This window comes from Pteropus vampyrus, unplaced genomic scaffold, assembly GCF_000151845.1.
Source record: "Pteropus vampyrus isolate Shadow unplaced genomic scaffold, Pvam_2.0 Scaffold228, whole genome shotgun sequence".
In the NCBI taxonomy this organism is placed as follows: Eukaryota; Metazoa; Chordata; class Mammalia; order Chiroptera; family Pteropodidae; genus Pteropus; species Pteropus vampyrus.
The window spans coordinates 1,025,162-1,043,662 of NW_011889009.1; the positions used below are offsets into that span (position 1 = coordinate 1,025,162).

Consider the following 18,501-nt stretch of genomic DNA (forward strand, 5'->3'; position numbering starts at 1 on the left):
GGCTATAACGACGTCTGTTCCTAGGCATTCTGAATGAGCTGGGAGCCATTTAAACTCCTTTCTGGAACAGGATTCTTCCTGTGCGCCGTATCATTCATTCGAGTGTGCGCCTTTTTTTTTTTTTAACTGAATGAATGGTGAATTTCTGAAATCATGCTGACTTCCTGTCAGTCACTTTCCTCGACTTGGTTCAAAGGAAGTGGGCGGGGTGGAGGACAGCGGGCAGGATGCGATTCACATATTCAAATACACAGAAAAATGCATATTTTGTATATATTAATATTCATGAACTTATTCGGTGCCATCTGCTTTTTTGGACTCATTAACAGTCTTGTTTTTCTGACAATACCCAACGAAGAATACGTGGACTTTTAAACAGATATTGTGAGCTATTTATTCAAAGTTTACTGATATGTTAAAAATTTACTGATATACTACCTTAAGTTATTAAGAACAGGGGAGAATAGTGTTTCTTAACTGACTATATCCTATTCTGCATATTTACATTTAATGTAAATGTCTATGTTTATGGTTAGTGCAATTTCAAAACAATTCAAAGTAAAGCTACTAATAATTTTATTAAAAGCAATGAACCTTATCATAGAAAACATGCAATCATAAAACAAATAACTTTAATTTGAGGGTTTTTACCAAGGATTAAGGGGGGTCTGCGAGCCCCCTGAGAATTATAGAATGCACATACACTTTTTGCCCTACAGAGACCTGCAAAGAGATCTGTCGCTAACCCAGCTCATTAGGTCAATCACCAAACTAAAAAATTACTTTCATGTATTCTATCACTTGACTATTTCTATTAAAGACTATAAACCGGACACCAGAAATTTGCTTAAGATCAAAGTAATATTCAATGTAATAAACTAAAATACAGTACGACATAGAGGTTCACGTTGACATTTCCATCAAATAACAAAATAACACCGCCAGACCCCGTCTCAGCCGTGCCGGGACACAGCCGGGACAGTGCGCGGTGGGCCGACTTAGTGACCGGCCGAAGAGCAGTGACGACGACAGAACCGGGCGAGCCCAGCGACAGACAAGCCGCACAGTGCCCTCCTGTGCTCCCGCCACGCGCCTGAGCCTTACTCACACCGTGCCACTCACGAGGGCCTTTTGAGGTGGATATAATTGTCATCTTCGTTTTGTAGATGAGAAACTGAGGACTCTGGATGTGGTGACATGTCACCTGCATTGTGAGGTGTTTGTTAGCAGAATGAAAGAACAGCAGGAAGGGAGTGAGCTTTTAACTTAGGTGGTGGCCATTTAAGCCATGTCCCCACCTGATACCGAAGTCCTTTTAATTATCACCCTGACAAACGATCGAAGGGCCACAGACGTTCTGGAAGTTCCTAACCAATGTGAACTTGATTTGCTGTACAGAATCTATAGAAAACAGAGATTATATATGTCCTCTTGTAGCAAATTTGTAGTAGATGTTACTCCTTTGGTATTAAGATGTAAATAAGAGCGTTTTTCAGTCCTCAAGTTTCAAGAGGTCAAATTAACTCCTTTAATTATTTTGGTTCCAAAATCTGGATATAAGACTTTCTCACAAACAGGGACTCCTTGGGTTCAAATTATAATTTAAACAAACATGTCATAAATCGCTCCTTATTGCGTTAAGGAACTCACTACATGCCATGTATGACACTAGAACAGGCATCTTGTAAATCTATAATAGTTCTGAAGACACTAGTTATTTTCTGATATGGCGAATTAATATGACTAGGTCAGAGAGACGGGGAGGATTTGAAAGACGAAAACAATCTTACCGAAGTCTGCAAATGCTGACTGTCCAACCACCATCATGTTCTGAGGTTTTGCAAATATGGTACTGACAGAGAAATTTCCATCCTGTTAAAGGCAGAAAATTTTGGATTAGACCATCGTAATTCATCCAAGTGTGAAATCAAGCATTTTACCTAAAGCCGGGAAACAAAGGCTCTTGTTGTACCGCACAGCGATGACGCCCACCTCCTGTGCCACCTCGCTCACGAAACAAACGGAGGCCGTGAGCTGATGAAGGGCACCTGGACGCCCTCCCGGCTGTCAGCTCCGGTCTGGCGTCCTCGACTACAGCGTCACCATAGTTCCAGACGCACCGAGTGTCTTCTGCTTCGAGTACCATATCGGGTTTAGAATACGCAGAGCTGTGAAAACACAGCTCCTCCCTCCAGGGAACTCGCGGTCCAGTCGGGGGAGAAGATGCAAATCAGGACAAAGGGGTTTCCGTGAGGGTTAGGACATAACCTGCACCAGGTGCTCGCCTCCAGGCCACGTTAGCCACCAGCAGGAGGGACGCTGGGGGCGACGCCATCGCTCCTGCCAGCGCACGAGCACCAGCGGCGCCGCGGCCGACACACGGCCACTGACGGACAGGGCGCCGTCTGCCGCGCTCTGCCCGCGCTGTGCCAAGCATCTTCCTGTGATGGCGGCCTCGGCCTACGCGTTTTAATATTTAATGTTACACCGGCCACACTTACACGGGAGAAAGATGATCAGGAAGCTACGTCCGATGTGTCCCCATCTTCGCTCACGTAAAGCAATGGTTCGCAACTGGGGGTGAGTTTGTTCTCCAGGGGACACTGGGCAATGTCTGGAGACGTCTGAACGTCCCAGCGGGGGACAGCTACGAGCGGTGAGTGAGCAGAGACCAGGGATACCGCCTGACAGCCTGCGACGCGCAGGACACACCCCGCCACGCAGGACGACCTGGCCGAGCGGCTGGGACAGGGAGGGTGGCGGGTGTCATCCAAGGGTCCGGCTTTGCCTTCCGTCCCTTAGCGCTCTCTCCCCTCATGACTCTATCTCTTCCCTTTCTTGAGTTCTAGACCTACATTTCTAACCACTTTCTGGATACGTCTCTTATCTAAAATACTTTTATTTTCCTGCCCCGAATGAGCTCCTTCCTTTTGTCTTTTCTGTGACTGGTCAGCAGCATAAAACGCGAGTCACCTCTGCTTTAACGGCCCCCCTCCAGGCTCTCCTTACGAACCTCCCTGAGAGGCAGCAGCCCGGTAACTGCAGGAATGGAGGCTCAGTCATCTCACTCAGCCCTGAAACCTTTACAAGCGTCTCAATGAAGTTTTAAAGGATCAGATTACCCAGTTCAGAAGCCACGGCTTTGCTGACCACGCCTGAACCGATTCTTCTAACCTTGCCTTCCAGTGCCTTTTCGGGTTCCGGCCCAGACCAGCCGATTTGCACACGGGGGGTGGTCCTGTGCCTCCTGTGCCTCTCCTCGCCCACCTCCCCTCCACTCTCTCCTACCCACTTCGGCCCTGCGCACCTGCTGCCTGAGGCGCCAATCCTTTCGGAAGCCCTCCCTGAAGACCCTGCGCGGGCCGGATGGAGCATCCGCTCCGTCTTCCAGCTCCCTGCAGCACGGGGCCCGAGCCTCTCGTCGTACCAGCCAGGGTCGCCCACACTCGCATCTTCACCCCGCTCCTGGCCGCCAGCTCTGTTCCCTTCTCTCTCCCACGGCGCCTACCACGTGGCTGTGTGCACAGCCGACCCTGCGAAAGGATTTGCTGCAGCTCCCGTTCTTCCTCTCGCTAATACGGCTTTTTAGGTTTTGAGGTTTTGGGTCAATTTACACGTTACTGCTAATTGTATGTGCAATCTCTAATGAAGATGACCCTCCACGTTATAAAGCCCACACTTCATCCGAGCCAGTCAGTTTCGCGTCTACACTCGCCTCGATCTGTACTAATGGGTACCGTACTGACCCGGCTGTTTCACAGCAGGAACGACCCTTACGGTCTCTATTGTCTAATAGCCTGTTTATTAATTTTCTTTAAAGGAAACGATAATGGGGAAAAAAGACCCCACTCAAAATGCAGTCTGTTCGTGCAGAGCCCTCTCCTACTGAGCTGTTTCACTTTGTTGCCTTCAGATCAACCTGGGCTGAGAATACATCATACACTCAAGTGTTTCAGAATTTTATATACACATTATACTTATCTGTACTGAGGCTTCCCCCTGCCCCCTATGGATCAAGTTAATTAATCAAAATGACTGATTTTCTCATTTTCTAATACCTCAAGATTCACTTGAGGTATTATTTTCAAGGCCACCTGAAAACAGTGTGAGATTTAATTTATAGTAATCATCAAGAATATAACAACCATATTTTTATCATCAGAGAAATGAATATGATCACATTTTTAATGAAAGTAGTATATTAAACAATTCATCTTTCTGGTTTAGCATTTTACCTAAATGCTTCCTTTTCTACACCCCATTGAAAAAAAAGGGATCCTGTTGCTTGGTTTAGAAGTTAGCAGTATTCAGAAGCCCTGATCTCATCTAAACAAAGCTTCTTGTCCTCATGTCCGTCCCCAAACAAGGCTGGTCACGACCACCAGCCCTGCCGACGCTAAGAGGCGGCCGACGGCACATCTTCCGCGAGCTTGTGCTTCACATTTTTTTCACATCTGCTTATTTCTCATCAGTATTTTAATAAAAAATCCATAAAATGTTATGGGTTTAATTTGGATTGAATAAAAGACAAATGAGAGTAAACAGATGGAAACCAAGAGATCTAAAACTAAAATTTGCTAGTTGTCTACAGTGTGCCAGACACTCTACACAGACTATTTCACTTAATCTTTACAAGTGAGGTTCGACACCTGATCGTCGCTTGATGACTGTCACTCGGTAGGCCATTCAGGCCTCTCCTCCAATCCTGTCCTCTATGTGCAGCCTGAAATTCAGATTTTGGATGACTTATTCTTCATGAATTAATCTTTCACATAATCTACATCAAGCTAAAAATTAAATAAAATTATGACATCAGTTTGGGAATCTTCTACTTGCAATTAAAAAAAAAAAAACATTGGGAAATACTCCTTAATCCTTTCAACTTGGCGGTAAGTTTAGTGTCTGTTTTCTTATTTTTTATATAAGCCTGAAGGCAAGGAGGAAAAACTAATCTTTTAAAAAAAAGGTTTTCTTCAGTAAACCATCACGCTGACAAATTAAATGACAGTACCCTCTCTCAACAGCTGGCAGCCTGGCGGGGGCCCTGTTAACACGCACATTAGGGCAGACTGATTGGTTTAATTGGCAGGCATGCCTACAAACCTGCAGAGGAGCCGATGCTGGATGAATCATTTCCTTCGGCAGTACTGAGCAGTTTGAATGCAGCAATGCAACCAAAGGCTCTTAAAGTTGTTCTATTTATTGTTAAAACCAACCGACCAAGTGATTACTTCCATTTTATTTTCTAAAATTGTATGCTTTTACTGAATGCCATCATTTAAAAATGCTTCAAAGAAAAGATTCCTTACCAAATTTTCCCATATCTCAAACTGGGAGGCACCAGAGGCAGACAATGTCGTGAGGAATAAATCTAGAAGGAAAATAACAGAATTGTTTTGTTACTGACGTGGATGTTTAGAAATGGGAAGAAACGCAAACACAAGGAGTTATTAATACACTGGCCCTTACATATGTTTTGAACTGCACCTTATCAAGCTTGAGTCCGTCAGAGAAAAGAAAGCAGATGACCCTGCACCGCTAAAGTTAAGCAAAATGCTGACAGGGAGCCTGTGGGATCAGCCCCTCATTCGATCACCTGTAATGCAATGCCACGCGGGGCCTCTCTACCTGCCACAGACAGAAGAGGTCACCCGCGGAATGAGGACCTTTCCCCTCCTCTTCCCCCAGCGCGGTCCAGGCCCCCAAACAACCCTTTCTTTTCCTCTGCTAATAGCTCCACAGCCCCACACGTCTTCCTAGCAAATCTTTCCGTTTCTTACAACTCCTCGGCGCTTCCTTCTGGTTGCTATGCGGGACGTGCCCGATTCGTGAACCACTCAATAACATCGATTAGATCTTCGAGTGAACTCTCAGTTGAATTTTGTTTTTTTAATATAAGGTCGCCTATATTTTAAAAAAAGACATTCTGATCATGATCACAGTTTGCTTCCTCACCCTGAAGGCAGCATGTACCTATGCATCGTAGCCAGGTTTGAGTATTATTCTAAATCACGGTATTACAGTATCTCAAACCTTCAGCACTCATGTTAAATGAACGTGAGTTATATTTCAAATTTTGAGAAGAATTATATATTCTAACTAAAGAAAGTTTGTTTTGTTGAAAAAGTGCAAAAATTCTAATGAAATTAAAAAAAAATAATCAGTTGACAGTTAAATCGAATACCCTATTTATGCAAAGGCCAGGTGAACTGCAAATCTCTTCTAGTAGCTGCATTCATTATGTCTGCACGATGGCAATTTTACTCAGTGAATACGGAAAGTTTTCAAATGATGAGCTGACTCACAGGAATATTAAAACAACATTATTCTTTTGTGTTTTAAAAAATGGAAATTATTCAGAGTAATGGGGAGACCATGACTATTTTAAAGAAAAGTTTTTTCCCCCTATTAAATATGTTTAGAAAATTGTCACTCATATTTTAATGTGTTTTCTGTAAAGATTTCATATGAATTTAATGAAGCTCATTTATGGAATAATTATAATAATAAAGATTTCCCTAGAATCCCTGGAAAGCTAAGTAATTTGTTCACTTTTATTATTAGTTGAACTCAAAACTCCTGACCCCAAGTAAGTACCAACTATCTGCATTTATTTTCACCACACCGAGGGTGCTTTGCCTATGGAGGCAGAAATGTAGTCTTTTGTGAAGATGATTTCTTTGCTCAGCCAGAGTCACACTCCCGACAAAGTGTGCACTTCCACACTCACCTGGGAACCCTCCTAACATGGGACCTGTGTGGCGATGCACCGCAGCCAGCGTCCTCCCGTGTCCCCAACACCGCCTTCGCATGCTGGAGAACCCAAGTGCAACTCCAGTCCTACCCCTTGTCCTCCTGGACACGAGTAAGCCTCATCTGTCACGTGAAGGTGCCCTCCCTCTGCCCCTGGGTTTCCGGGCTCACCCCCTGCTGGTCCCTCACGAGACACTTCCTCTCTGTAGTGCCTTTTACCTCACAGCCACCTGGTGGACTAATTCTTCGAAACTGGCTCCAATGTCCCCGTCCCTCCGGAGGCCCCTCCTCTCCGGAGGCACAGACCCCTAGTTGTTACTGGGCTACGCTATCGCCGTCGTCATGGTCATCATAACGCGCCTGGCATCTGGTCTCATATGGGTCCCTCCTGAGCTTTTGGAGGGGACGAGTCATGTCTGCTAATTTTCACACCTCTATGGCTCCCAAGAGCTTGGGACCAGTATGTGTTCAAGTGACTGCTGAATAACGAAACGACATCACGCTATCCACATACTGGGGTTCTTGGAAATTTGCCGGGACTGCCTAAAAAGTTATTCCGCTGCACCTTCAAATGGGAAGCCTCGGGAAAAGAAGGGTCTTATGATAAAGCGTTTTATTAAAAATAAGCACTATTATTTATTTTTTTACTTATTACAGTGATTACGGTACTAAGAATGTTTAAAAGCTGTTCCATTTTTATATTATCGGAAAATGCAAATAATCAGCATAAGAAAGTGATTAGGGATTAACAGCCACAGAAATTCCAGCATCACTGAGAGCCATGCCAAATGTAAGCTCTCGGCTATCTGAAAGAAGCAACATCCAGAGAAGGGGCAATTAGGCGATTATATAATATGACACAAGCAAATCTGTCCAAACTAAAAGCATGACACTGCTGAAGTTCTTATTCTTAGCCCACGTGAGAATGAGCGAGGAGGCATCTCTGTGACATGGGATCAAAGGCTCATGGTCGGTCAGCCTTGATGCGCTAGTCGGCCTCCCTGAATCGAATCGGAACAGCTACCCTGTTACTGCCACCGGCCAAGCAGGAGCAGTGGGCATGGGGGACGGCCACCAGCCGCCCATCTCCATTCCCGGAAAGACAATGCAAATGTTCTTTTCTATTGATTCTGTAATGGTCTCAAAATATTTGCATAACAGATGATAAATTATGAGCTTCCTGTTGTTTCATTTACATTTAAAATTTTAGGAACTATAACTCCATGTTTGCCAATTGTATTTTCATAGTTTCATAGCTATTAAGACTTTGAGAAACAGTAACGTGAGATAAGGGATAAGAAGTACCTTGTAAAATAGATTTAAAATTTTCATTTTACTATTCAATCATGTACGGAGATAACAGAAAAAAATAAATGACTTATTATGTGGAGAAATAAAAATAGAGACAATGAATTAACAATTCAATATGAAGAATCATGCCTCAGACTCTGAATGAAATGACGATAAAATGACAGCTTGATAAAAATTTTGGTCAACAAAGCAATAATGTCCTCACCCTCCCACGGGGTTAAGAGTAATTCACACGATACAATGACAGGAAATGCACTTAACGTAACTGGAAGGGATGCTGTGACACGCCACCCCGATCGCCTCTGAGAAACGAAGGACTTATTCCCTCAGCTGCTGGCAGTGCCGCTGACAGCCCTGGCTGTCGGCCCTCTGGAACAGCTTTGGTTGAAAAGAGCTACCTTGCCAAAGGTGGTGTCCCTTTTTGCGCCAGTCTGCATTCAATGACCGGTCAGCTCAAAGAAACAAGCTCATCGCACCCCAGAGCAAGCCCGCAGGGCCGTTCTACACGCAGGGGTCCCAGGTCAGGGAGGCTCGTACTAAGGACCGAGGCGGGGACTTAACGGTAAGAGTGGACAAGAGCACACGAGCCCCCTCCCCAGGAGGCTGAACGCTCACCCTAAGCAGGGCTGCTAAGCTAAGGTCAGGGCCTGAGCTGGGAAAGGATAATATGTGACCCAGAGGATAGAAACGTTTGAGTGATGAACCTCAAAACCGTGACTCCCCAGGTTCACTCGAACTTGAACCTTCAGAGCCTGTAGAAGTGGCCCACTTTTCATGGTTAAAGGCGCATTAGCTCCTGTTTGAAGAGGATGGAGAAGTTTCTGTCCTCAGCAGGCGACACGCTTCCCACTTCCCACAGTGCGCCCCGCCTTGTTTCCTGGCCAACCGGCCAGAAGGTGCGGGTAAGTTACAAGATCACCTGGCCGGGAATGGGACGGGCACGTACGGGGGCAGGGACCACAGCCTGCACCAAGTCCAGGGCCCAGGGCGAGCCAGGTGAGTACGTGTGAGGCTGTGTCCTAGAGTGTGTGATCAGGCCAGGGGGGTGGGGGCGGGGGGAGGGTGGCCAGACTGGGGAGTTGGGGGCGAGGTCCTTACGTTGGGTCCCTTAAGCACAGAAGCGGCAGCAATGCATTTTACAGGAGTCGTCACATATTCTGCATGTGGGTTTCCTTTCCTGTCTTGAAAACTGATTTCTAAAATGTTGATAGAAACGAGGTGATCACAGCTAACATCACTGTATTCACTTGAAGAAATAATCTCTAACAAAAGGCCACATCACGAGTTAGCGAAAAATTCAGAATATAAACCCAAATGCAATCACATCGTTTTCATTAGATTCTTCTAACAAGAATAGTGAAAATATTCAATGCACATGTAATTTCTTACCCAGAAAATACAGGAACGTAGTCAAGTAAGTGTGTACAAAAACATTAAACGGTTTAGGCTTCAATTATCTCCATTCATAGCTTGAAGGATTAAGCTATTGCGTTTCAATCACTGCCAAGCAGAGTGCAGCCTTCCCTTCAACTGAAGAGCCCTCTGGTTCAAGCTGGCATCCGCAAGCCTCATGGAGTTTTAGGAGCTTAAGTTGAAAGTCTGATTGTGTGAACTCAGCCATGTCAGGCAAAATCAAAACGATGCTTAATTTTTGCACTGTATCCTTTCGGTGTGAAGTCTCAACGTTTTAAGATAAATATTCCAATGGAAATTTAAAAACATACTCATAATATCATTTAGAGTTCCTGCATTAAGAATTTTCCTTGAATGATGACAGTCATTCTATTTCTAAAAGCATAATACTACGGTTCATTTTTGGAAACATACACTTAATATAACATTTGTAGTATTTTCTGGAAGCTTCAGACAGTTCCACAAAATATGGTTCAAAGCAGGATCGTAACGAGTACTGTTTCTATGCTTGAGCCAACATCTGGTCTACGGGACCGTCCGGTTTTCCTTAGGCCTGGTTATATTAGTGAAAAGGCAGCACGAGAGAACAGGATAGAAATCTCTTTCACCTGCCTCCACTGCTCCTAAAGACAGCGCACGGAGGCCACGTGACCGCTGAAATCGTTACGATAAACCGGGGAACGCCAGCAGCCCTGTCCTGGGCAGCAGCAGTTCAACTGCATTCTGTAGCTCAGAGGCCATCGACTCAAACGTGGCCAGGCACGAGGCCCTAACTTAAATTAGGTAAGAAAGGCTCGTGTGACCAAGACGGAGTTAGGAGACTTAGAGGAGCCAAAAAGGGCCCCTCACCGAACAACAGTTCCAGCGAAATGTTGTTACGAAGACACGATTTTTAAATGTGAAAATCATATTTTAAAAATACTGGAAAAAAAAAAAAAAAAAGGCAAGCATGTCTGCAGACTCGGTTTGAAGCCCCGGACAGATCACTGCTTCGCTTAGGTTTGTCTGCAGAGAGCCAGCCCCACCTTCCTACGTTGCCGACGTCAAACACCATGGCCACATAACATTCTGTGCGGATGCTCCGATTTAGTGAGAGATACGAGGGACCGTCTGAATGGGTCCCCATCCACAAGATGCTCTTCTTAGGAAGAAGTTTCGATCTGTAGGAATCATTTTAAAACCTCGCTCATAACCTCCTATCTAGACGGCCCTTCCCTTTCGTTCTCTTCCGTCCCCTGAAACACTCAGCCCAACACGAACGTTCTCGGTGCTCGGCAGAGAGCTCTGACTACCTCCGCCTCCCACGGCTGGCTGTTCACAAGACAGAGGCTCAGACAGCACCCTCGGCGACACAGGCGCGCAGGGCTACCAGGCTGAACTCCCTCAACGCCGGGTGAAAAATACACACTCCCGCCCCGCCTCCCCTCGTCAGTCAAACCATCATCAGAAGAACTTTTGCTGGATCGATCGATTTCAGATCATGCACGAATGTAAAGACAAACTCCAAGCAACGGGCTGCTGGCAGCAGCTGCTGAGGGGAGTCTGTTAACCGCCCCGAAATTCAATGTTGGAGGGGGTTGTAATTTTCATTTTATGAGAATTATTAACAAATCAGGAATAGATATAATTTAATGACCACATTTTTATCATTGGGGATTTATATTTTATAACTTGTATGTTGAATTTCTAAGAGAAAGATAATTAAGGCGATTGTGGTATGTTCACATTCTTTAAAGACGGTAATATTTTGAATTCTGTGTGATGTGTCTATCTCGAAGTCACATATTTCTTCTGTTCCTTTGAGGTCAGGGGCTAAGGCATCTGTGGGAGTTTGAAGTTTTAATATTCCTTATCTTGTAATGTTTCTATAGGTTAACAGATATTACTTTGAAATTCCAATAGGAGAAGAATCCTATGTTCCAGAAGGTAAAGAATTCGTCAGAGATGATAACGCTTAGTGATGGAGAGAACTGGAGAACAGGGCTCGGCATGAATCATCACTGAGATTTTCAGATTTTCCATCAACTCTCATTAAAGTAACTTGACTTGAATGAAGGTTTTATAATACAAATTTTAGAACTGCATTTGGTCTGATGTTTTTTCGTAGGGCAAGGAAGTCGGTCTGCATCTATGTGGTTCACACAGTAAGGTTACCTATTTCCATTAGACCATTTCATTCCCAAATCCTGACCCTTATCACGGCCACCTACGCCTTATTCACAAATTTATAAAGATGTCATACTTGCTACTTTTTCAGCGGCTGCCTATATCAGCTTTACTCTCCCAAAAATGGTTCTTTTGGGAGCTGGAACGTGGCACCTCAGATGTCTGCACCCTCATTTCCTCTGAGGGAAGAGGCTGCGTGCCGGTCTACACTGACGTAAAAGTCCCTTCCCGCCTCATGTATCCTCCGCATGTCTGTCCCCCGAGTCATCCGCTTTTAACAGAATTCTTAATTTTCACTGCCCGATGGGCTCCTACTGAGGGGGTTTGGGTTAGAGAAGAAACTTCAATTTTGCTCACGAAACAGTGGCTAGACGTTTAAAATCAAACTGGACTGGAAAGCAATTCATTTCCGATGGGCATGATTCAATCAAGGCGATGAATGTTCCAAAATTTATGAGAAGCTGTCAGTCTCTGTGGTAACTGCCATATCAGGATAAACTGCCAAACAATACATATGGTCACCAGAGTTTAGCAGCTAATTCCTCTTGTAAATCCAGGGCAGGAGAGTCACACACACCACATGAGTTATTTCACAGCCACACGAAGCAGACCTCTAACGGCAGGCGCTGATGCCCCCTCCGGGCTAGAAACTCTTATGTCCCGTCTTGTCTTCTCGACCGGCCTCAGTCTCCTTCCTAAGCACCAGAGAGGAACTTTCTGCAGACCCTTAGCAGAGGCCTTCATGAGATTCCATCTATGTGGTTTCTGCACGTCGCTTCCGGGACACACCAGAAGGGAATATTTTTGCTGAGTCCCGAGCAGTGTAGTGAGAAAAATACTTAAAGGGTGATAAATTCCAATAACAGAGCAAATCGTTGACCTCCGCAGGCTTCGCTTCCCTGTCTATGGAGGATCCGAAAGGCCCCTCTTCCTGCTCACGTCCTCCCGCTCACCCGACGTCTTCTCAGTGCCCCGCGTGCCTGGCGCTCGGCACAGACGAGGAGTGACCCTGGCCTGCAGCAGGAGACAGACGTGGACGCGAACGCGACGTGCGGCAGCTCTGCTAGAGTCAGGCGCCTGCGCGACGGGGCCATGGGGCCTGAGCGGGCAGACGAGCTCGCCGCTTGGGGCCATTCGGGGGGCTTTTTTTTTTTTTTTGCTTCCCTGAGAAGGTGACGGTTGTGCTCATCAGAAGCTTTAAGTTAATTATGCAGTTTTATAAGCTATGACACTGACAGCTAACGCTATCAGCGCATGGCAGTTTGTAGTATATAGAACTATATCCGGAATAAATTAAAACCAAATAATCAGATCGTTGAGAAACTTCAAGGTGAAACGACTTATTAATGAGACATACTCATGGCCTCTGACTCATTCAAAACAAATATTAGGTGAAGCTTACTTATTAATGTCATGTACATACTAAGTGCACTCGACAACCACAAAAATTGCTCACATACAAAATGATAATTCTGAGTAGATAATTTCCTCGAGATTATGGAATTTGATTAAAGTAGCCCCTAAACTTCACATGTGAAATTATAAATATATTTCTGTTGAAGAGGAAATAAGTACGATAGTGATTAAACATGAAAGTTAAGTGTATATTAAATGCATTGATCCTTCTTTTCAGATAGCTACATGAAATAATTTAAGAAACTTAATGTTAACTCCAAAAGTACATCTTTAATGATATGGAAAGTAGACAGTCGTAATGCAAATAGCAAACCTTACAGTGACTAATAAGCCTTTAACTAACTTTCTTTGAACTGTCCTCTCTGCCTTGAAAAAATAGAATGTAAAAGCAGAACAAGACTTGTAATAGTAGAATGCTATTTATAGGTCACGTTAAGAGTGTTCACTTCGACGGGAAGAGATCCTGTTTTAATGTCAAAGGGCCTTATACATAAGAATCGGAACTCCATCTCCTAAAGCTGAAAAACTCACTAAAACACTGTACCAAAAATAAGAATGAAATGGCTTGTTAAGCCAGACCGGAAAGTTCTGCTGATGCTTTGTAGATTTATCATATTTTACTTACAGAATAATATTCAACATGGCAGAATAATCCCATGTTGAATTTCAAGGAACCCTTAACAGCCAAAACAATCCTGAAAAAGAACCCAGTGGAGGACTCACACTTCCTGATTTCAAAACCAACTACGAAGCAACACTAGTCAAAACAGTGTAATACTAGCATAAAAACAGACATCTAGATCAGTGCAATAAAATAGAGAGTCCGGAAATAAACCCTTGAACACATACGGTCACATGATTTTCGACATGAATGCCGAGACCATTCAATGGGGAAATGACAAGTCTTTTCAACAAATGGTGCTGAGACAACTGAATATCCACAAGCAAAAGAATGAAGTCGGGCCCTTATCTAACACCATAAAAACGAACTCAGACCCAAAAGTATAAAACTCTTCTAAGAAAACATAGGGCAAAAGCTTCACCACATCGGATCTGGCAATAAGACGCCGAAGGCCCACGCAACAAAGGAAACGATAGATAAACTGGATCTCAGGAAAATTTAAAAAATTGCATCAAAAGACAGTGTCAACAGAGTACAAAGGTGTGTTTGCCATAGCGATCGTCGTCGTTAAACTGATGGGGAAATATTACGTATTTTTAAGTCGGCGGATCGCTTGCAATGCTCAAGAATCAACACGTACCCTCCACCTCGGCTTGCTCTGCCCTCCTAAGAGCTTTGTTCTATCGTCCGCCATGGCGCACGGGCACGGGCTAATTCCACTTTACAGATTACTTCGTAAACAAAATTCTGTTTTGCTTTAGGTAAAGACCACAGAAAGGAAAAGGACACACTGCCTTTGAGAGCTTGGACAGGATGCCGTGTCCCAGGCACTGTGTGTGGTCCCACAGTGGAAGGGCGAATGTCCCGTTCCTTGCCAAAAGCCCTGTAATGGGGGTTCTTTCTCAAATCAGATGGAAAAAAGAAAGAAAAGAAGACCTCGTAATTTGTAAAAAGTCATCCTATTTGCTTTTTTTACCCCGCATTTTAATTACTTTGTGTTTCTAAACATGGATAGTAAAGGTGTTCTCAAATATTCTCAAAGCCCTAACTTCCACGAACGACGTTTAAGACCCTCGGTGCTACAAGCATGAAATGAGCCTGCCAGTCATTAAAAGTTAAATTTTCTTCCTCCTCTATGATTTCAGCGACCCTTTAAAAAACCGTTAATGGAAAATCAGCCCTCTTGGTTTTAGGGAAAGGGTAGGTGGTGCAAGTAAATATTTCTTAGATGTTTTGTTTTGCATGCCAATTTACAATGTGAAGAGCCCATTATGACTATAATTTCTACTAAGAGACATGTAAACATCTTAGCCAAAACATTTTTAAATGACTTAGGTTGAATGTTAATTTTATATTCTTCTTAACTGCACCAATGTAATAATTTCAAGGTCCAGAACATTTAACGTTAATAGATTTTAAACTCATAGTAAACTAGCGATAATGGATAGAAATTGACTTAGTTCATCTTAAACATGACTAGATGATAATTCAAACAATTTAAACTACTTATTGTACGTTCATCATATTGGATGTTAAAAATATGATGAACTACACAATCATTTATGTTTACTGGCATAATTATGTGCTGCTTGGGGTGCCATAAACCGTCACTCAGAATAAAAAACATAGCAGGTCACACATTCTATCTAATTCAGGTGAAGTGCCCAGGCAAACAAGCTTGATTTAAAAGTCTATTTTACAATCTAAACCCATTAAAAGGTAACTAGTAGCGGTTTAAATGTCAGCACGATTTTGTCAATTATTGATAAAGATCGAAAGAAATGTTTAGGTGATTAATAATCACCGTTTGGGGCATAGTAACATGTGGAAAACACTATAGAACAGAAGTAAAACATGCAATTCTATTTTCATTATTATATAGTCAGTAAGAGCTGAGTATCCAAGGGAACCAAACACTGTTTAAAAATGAAGTTTCTATTCTAGAGTTCTATTAATTAAAAAGATATTCCATTTCAAAACGCTGTCAAAAAAGCTGAGTTTCAAAAATTTCCTTCCATTTATTCAGAAAATGCAAGATATGGCCTTGTGTTTATGGTCAGCACTATTCGATCCCTGATATCAGATAACAAGCACATCTATATTCAGAAAGCCGGTGAGAAGAAATACCAGACACGTAACATAACCTGCTGCTAAACGCCACCAGTCTGCTGGTAAAAGTGCCTAATGTTTTAGGTGTCGGATGACCTGATTTATGTCCACTCAGTTATCCAAACACTATTTCATTACTTCCTTCTACTTGATGGAAGCAGGAAACACTCAACTGTCCCTTTTTATCTCCTTAGGTATTGGGGGAAAGGAGAGGGGAAGGGGTGAGGAAGAAGGTCCACATCTGCCTCTGCAGCGACTCCAAGCGAATACGCTGCTAAAAGCCGAAATGCAACGGGAACAGCTGTCCGCGGTTGCTGAGACGTGTGTTGCTTTATTCTCCAAAGGTGGCGGGGGGTGGGGTGGGGAGGAGAGGGGACGCAGTGAGACAGGCCACCTGACACATCAGAACGAGGGGGGATGCTTCAATTTCAAACTGCGACAAAATGAAGGAAGTCCCAGATGGAACGAAAGAGGGCGTGACTTTACGACGTGACACTGAGATCGGGGACAGCCGCCTAACTCGGTGATTATGACGCATTTTTCTCGTAGGCGGCTGGGTCTACCGAGGGTTAGGGTGTCTGCGAGGACAGGAGAGAAGTTAAGCGTGTCTGCGAGACACTGTTTGTAAGGACGCCACGTGGACAGGGAGAGAAGGGGAGGCCGGACGGGAAGGGGCGATAGAGTATCAGGGTCAGTCGGGGGACTGGAGGTCTCGATGAGGTCCTGGAGTGTGGCAGAAAAGGCACTTGGACAGGAGGTGGGGGGACATCTGGCTAGTGACTTGGGGGACAGTACATTTTCTGGTACCTACAAGGCACATGGAGTGAACTGAGGTGGCTGAGGTGGGGAGGTCATGGCACTGGGCTGAGTCTTCTCTGCGGACAAAGAAATCATCTAAAATGACGGACGACTGCCCGGAAGGTGTCGTGTCTCCAGCAAACTAGGAATCTGCTAAGTGTCAGCAATGAAAAACGAAAGATGCCGGGCGAGCCATGGGGCTGCGCCTCACTGGAGCAGGTCTGGAGACATGTGGGGCAGGAATAATTTTTCAGTGTGTGATTGGTCTCCTGAGAGACATCTGGTGCTGTCTGGAGACACTTCTGGTATTACTGTTGGTCTCCGGAGGGTAGAGGCCAGGGACACTGCTGAACATCCATGACGTGCACGGCAGCTCCACCTGTCAGCTGGCCACAGCTGAGAAAGCCCAGGGTGGAGGAGACGGCGGAAGCAGAGGCACCGAGGAAAAGCAGAGTTTCGTTCGGTGGCAGCATCGGATCCCAGCGGGGAACGCGGGGCCTGGCGCTGGTGGGGTGGCCGGGGCCGTGTGTGCGCAGCCACGGGGCTGGTGCCCGGGTCGGAGGATGCAGAGGAGCTGCTGACGTCTCGAGCGACAAACCGCAGCACGCCTTGCGCTGGGGGCCTTACGGGTGGCGGGGCCGCATCGGTCACGTGTCCTTTCACTTTCCGTGACTTTCCTGGCTCCGTGACGCCTGGCTGATGCCGCACCTTCTGAAACTCAGACTAGGAGCGACGCTGCTTTCAGCATCGCCACACACACCCTCCGACCACTAAAAATAGAAAAAAGCATGAAAAGCTTCCATTTCCTCTGTCTTCACTCCCGCTGTCTATGCAGAGGTGCTGACGAACCAAGAGATGGCAGGAAGCTTGCGGCAGCAGAAGGAAAAAGGGCCTGAATTCACATGAGGATCTAAATGCTCCTTGAAAACTCGAGTGCTGACTGTATTGCTCGATTTGGGGAACGTTCGTGAAAGCCGAAACGTGGCCACTGACCTTCTATCTTTTTAACTCTTCCTCTTCAAGAAGGGTCATGAGCTCAAGCTTCCGAACCTGAACCTTGCTGGCCGACGTCTAGTCTGTTTCTGCCAGGCTCGCTCCAGGTGGCGGCCACCTTCTCTAACGATGGGAACATGGCGAAGCCTGAGGATAACCAGCAGTCTGTTTCTGAGAAGAAAATACGGATGAGACGCAGGCTGCCTTTTCCGTCCCTTTCCCTGAGAAAGACTAGACACCGAACGAGGTCCTCAAGGCGACAGTCCACCCCCAAATGAGTCAGATGCTTTCTGGCCTGGAAAGATTTCATCCACTGGCAGGTGTTCTGTTCAGAATGACCATCTGAGAAGGGTCGCTTGTTCCTTCTCCAGTGTACCACACGGAGCCCTAGAGGCACCGAAGAGCTCACGTGATTTCAGCGGTGCCCTCTCCGTATGGAGGTGAAATGAAGCCCCCTCACCAGACAGTGCTCTAGGGAGCACGAACCAGAGAGAGGCCCAGCTGCCCAAGTCCGGAGAGCGTCTCTTCCCGTCCCCGGCTCGGATCAGTGTCCCCTCTCTTCACAGAGCAAATCTGAAGGGCTAGGGCTACGCCGACAGGTTGCAGAGAGGCGCCACCAAGGTGGAGGCAAATTAATTGGTATCGCCTATTAATAGATAATAAACTTGGTGAAAACGAGGTTAAGGATCAATGGAACGATACTATGAAGTGAATTTTAACAGAGAACTACATTTTATTTTCCTTCTGTAGGAAGAAAACGCTTTGAGAGACGTATCCTAGTGGACAGTAGTTCCTGTGAGAAAAAGTCCGGACACCTCGCATTCGTCCCAGCTGCATCAGCTGTCACAAAGACGCCCTCCCGCGTCACGCGGCAGACACTTACAAAGTGCATTCTTAAAGCGCTGTGGGTACGCTCATGG

General features: G+C 45.2%; 1 protein-coding gene across 1 annotated transcript in view; it reads right to left on the bottom strand.

The window, feature by feature from the left end:
- The window catches only part of ITFG1 (integrin alpha FG-GAP repeat containing 1), a 123,444-nt gene that overhangs the window by 79,049 nt on the left and 25,894 nt on the right, over positions 1 to 18,501 (bottom strand). The window contains exons 6-7 of the mRNA XM_011373740.2: positions 5,310 to 5,371; positions 1,791 to 1,872 (exon numbers count right to left, since the gene is read on the bottom strand). Of these exons, the coding sequence (XP_011372042.1) occupies positions 1,791 to 1,872; positions 5,310 to 5,371 (144 nt within the window). The remainder of the gene's footprint in view (positions 1 to 1,790; positions 1,873 to 5,309; positions 5,372 to 18,501) is intronic.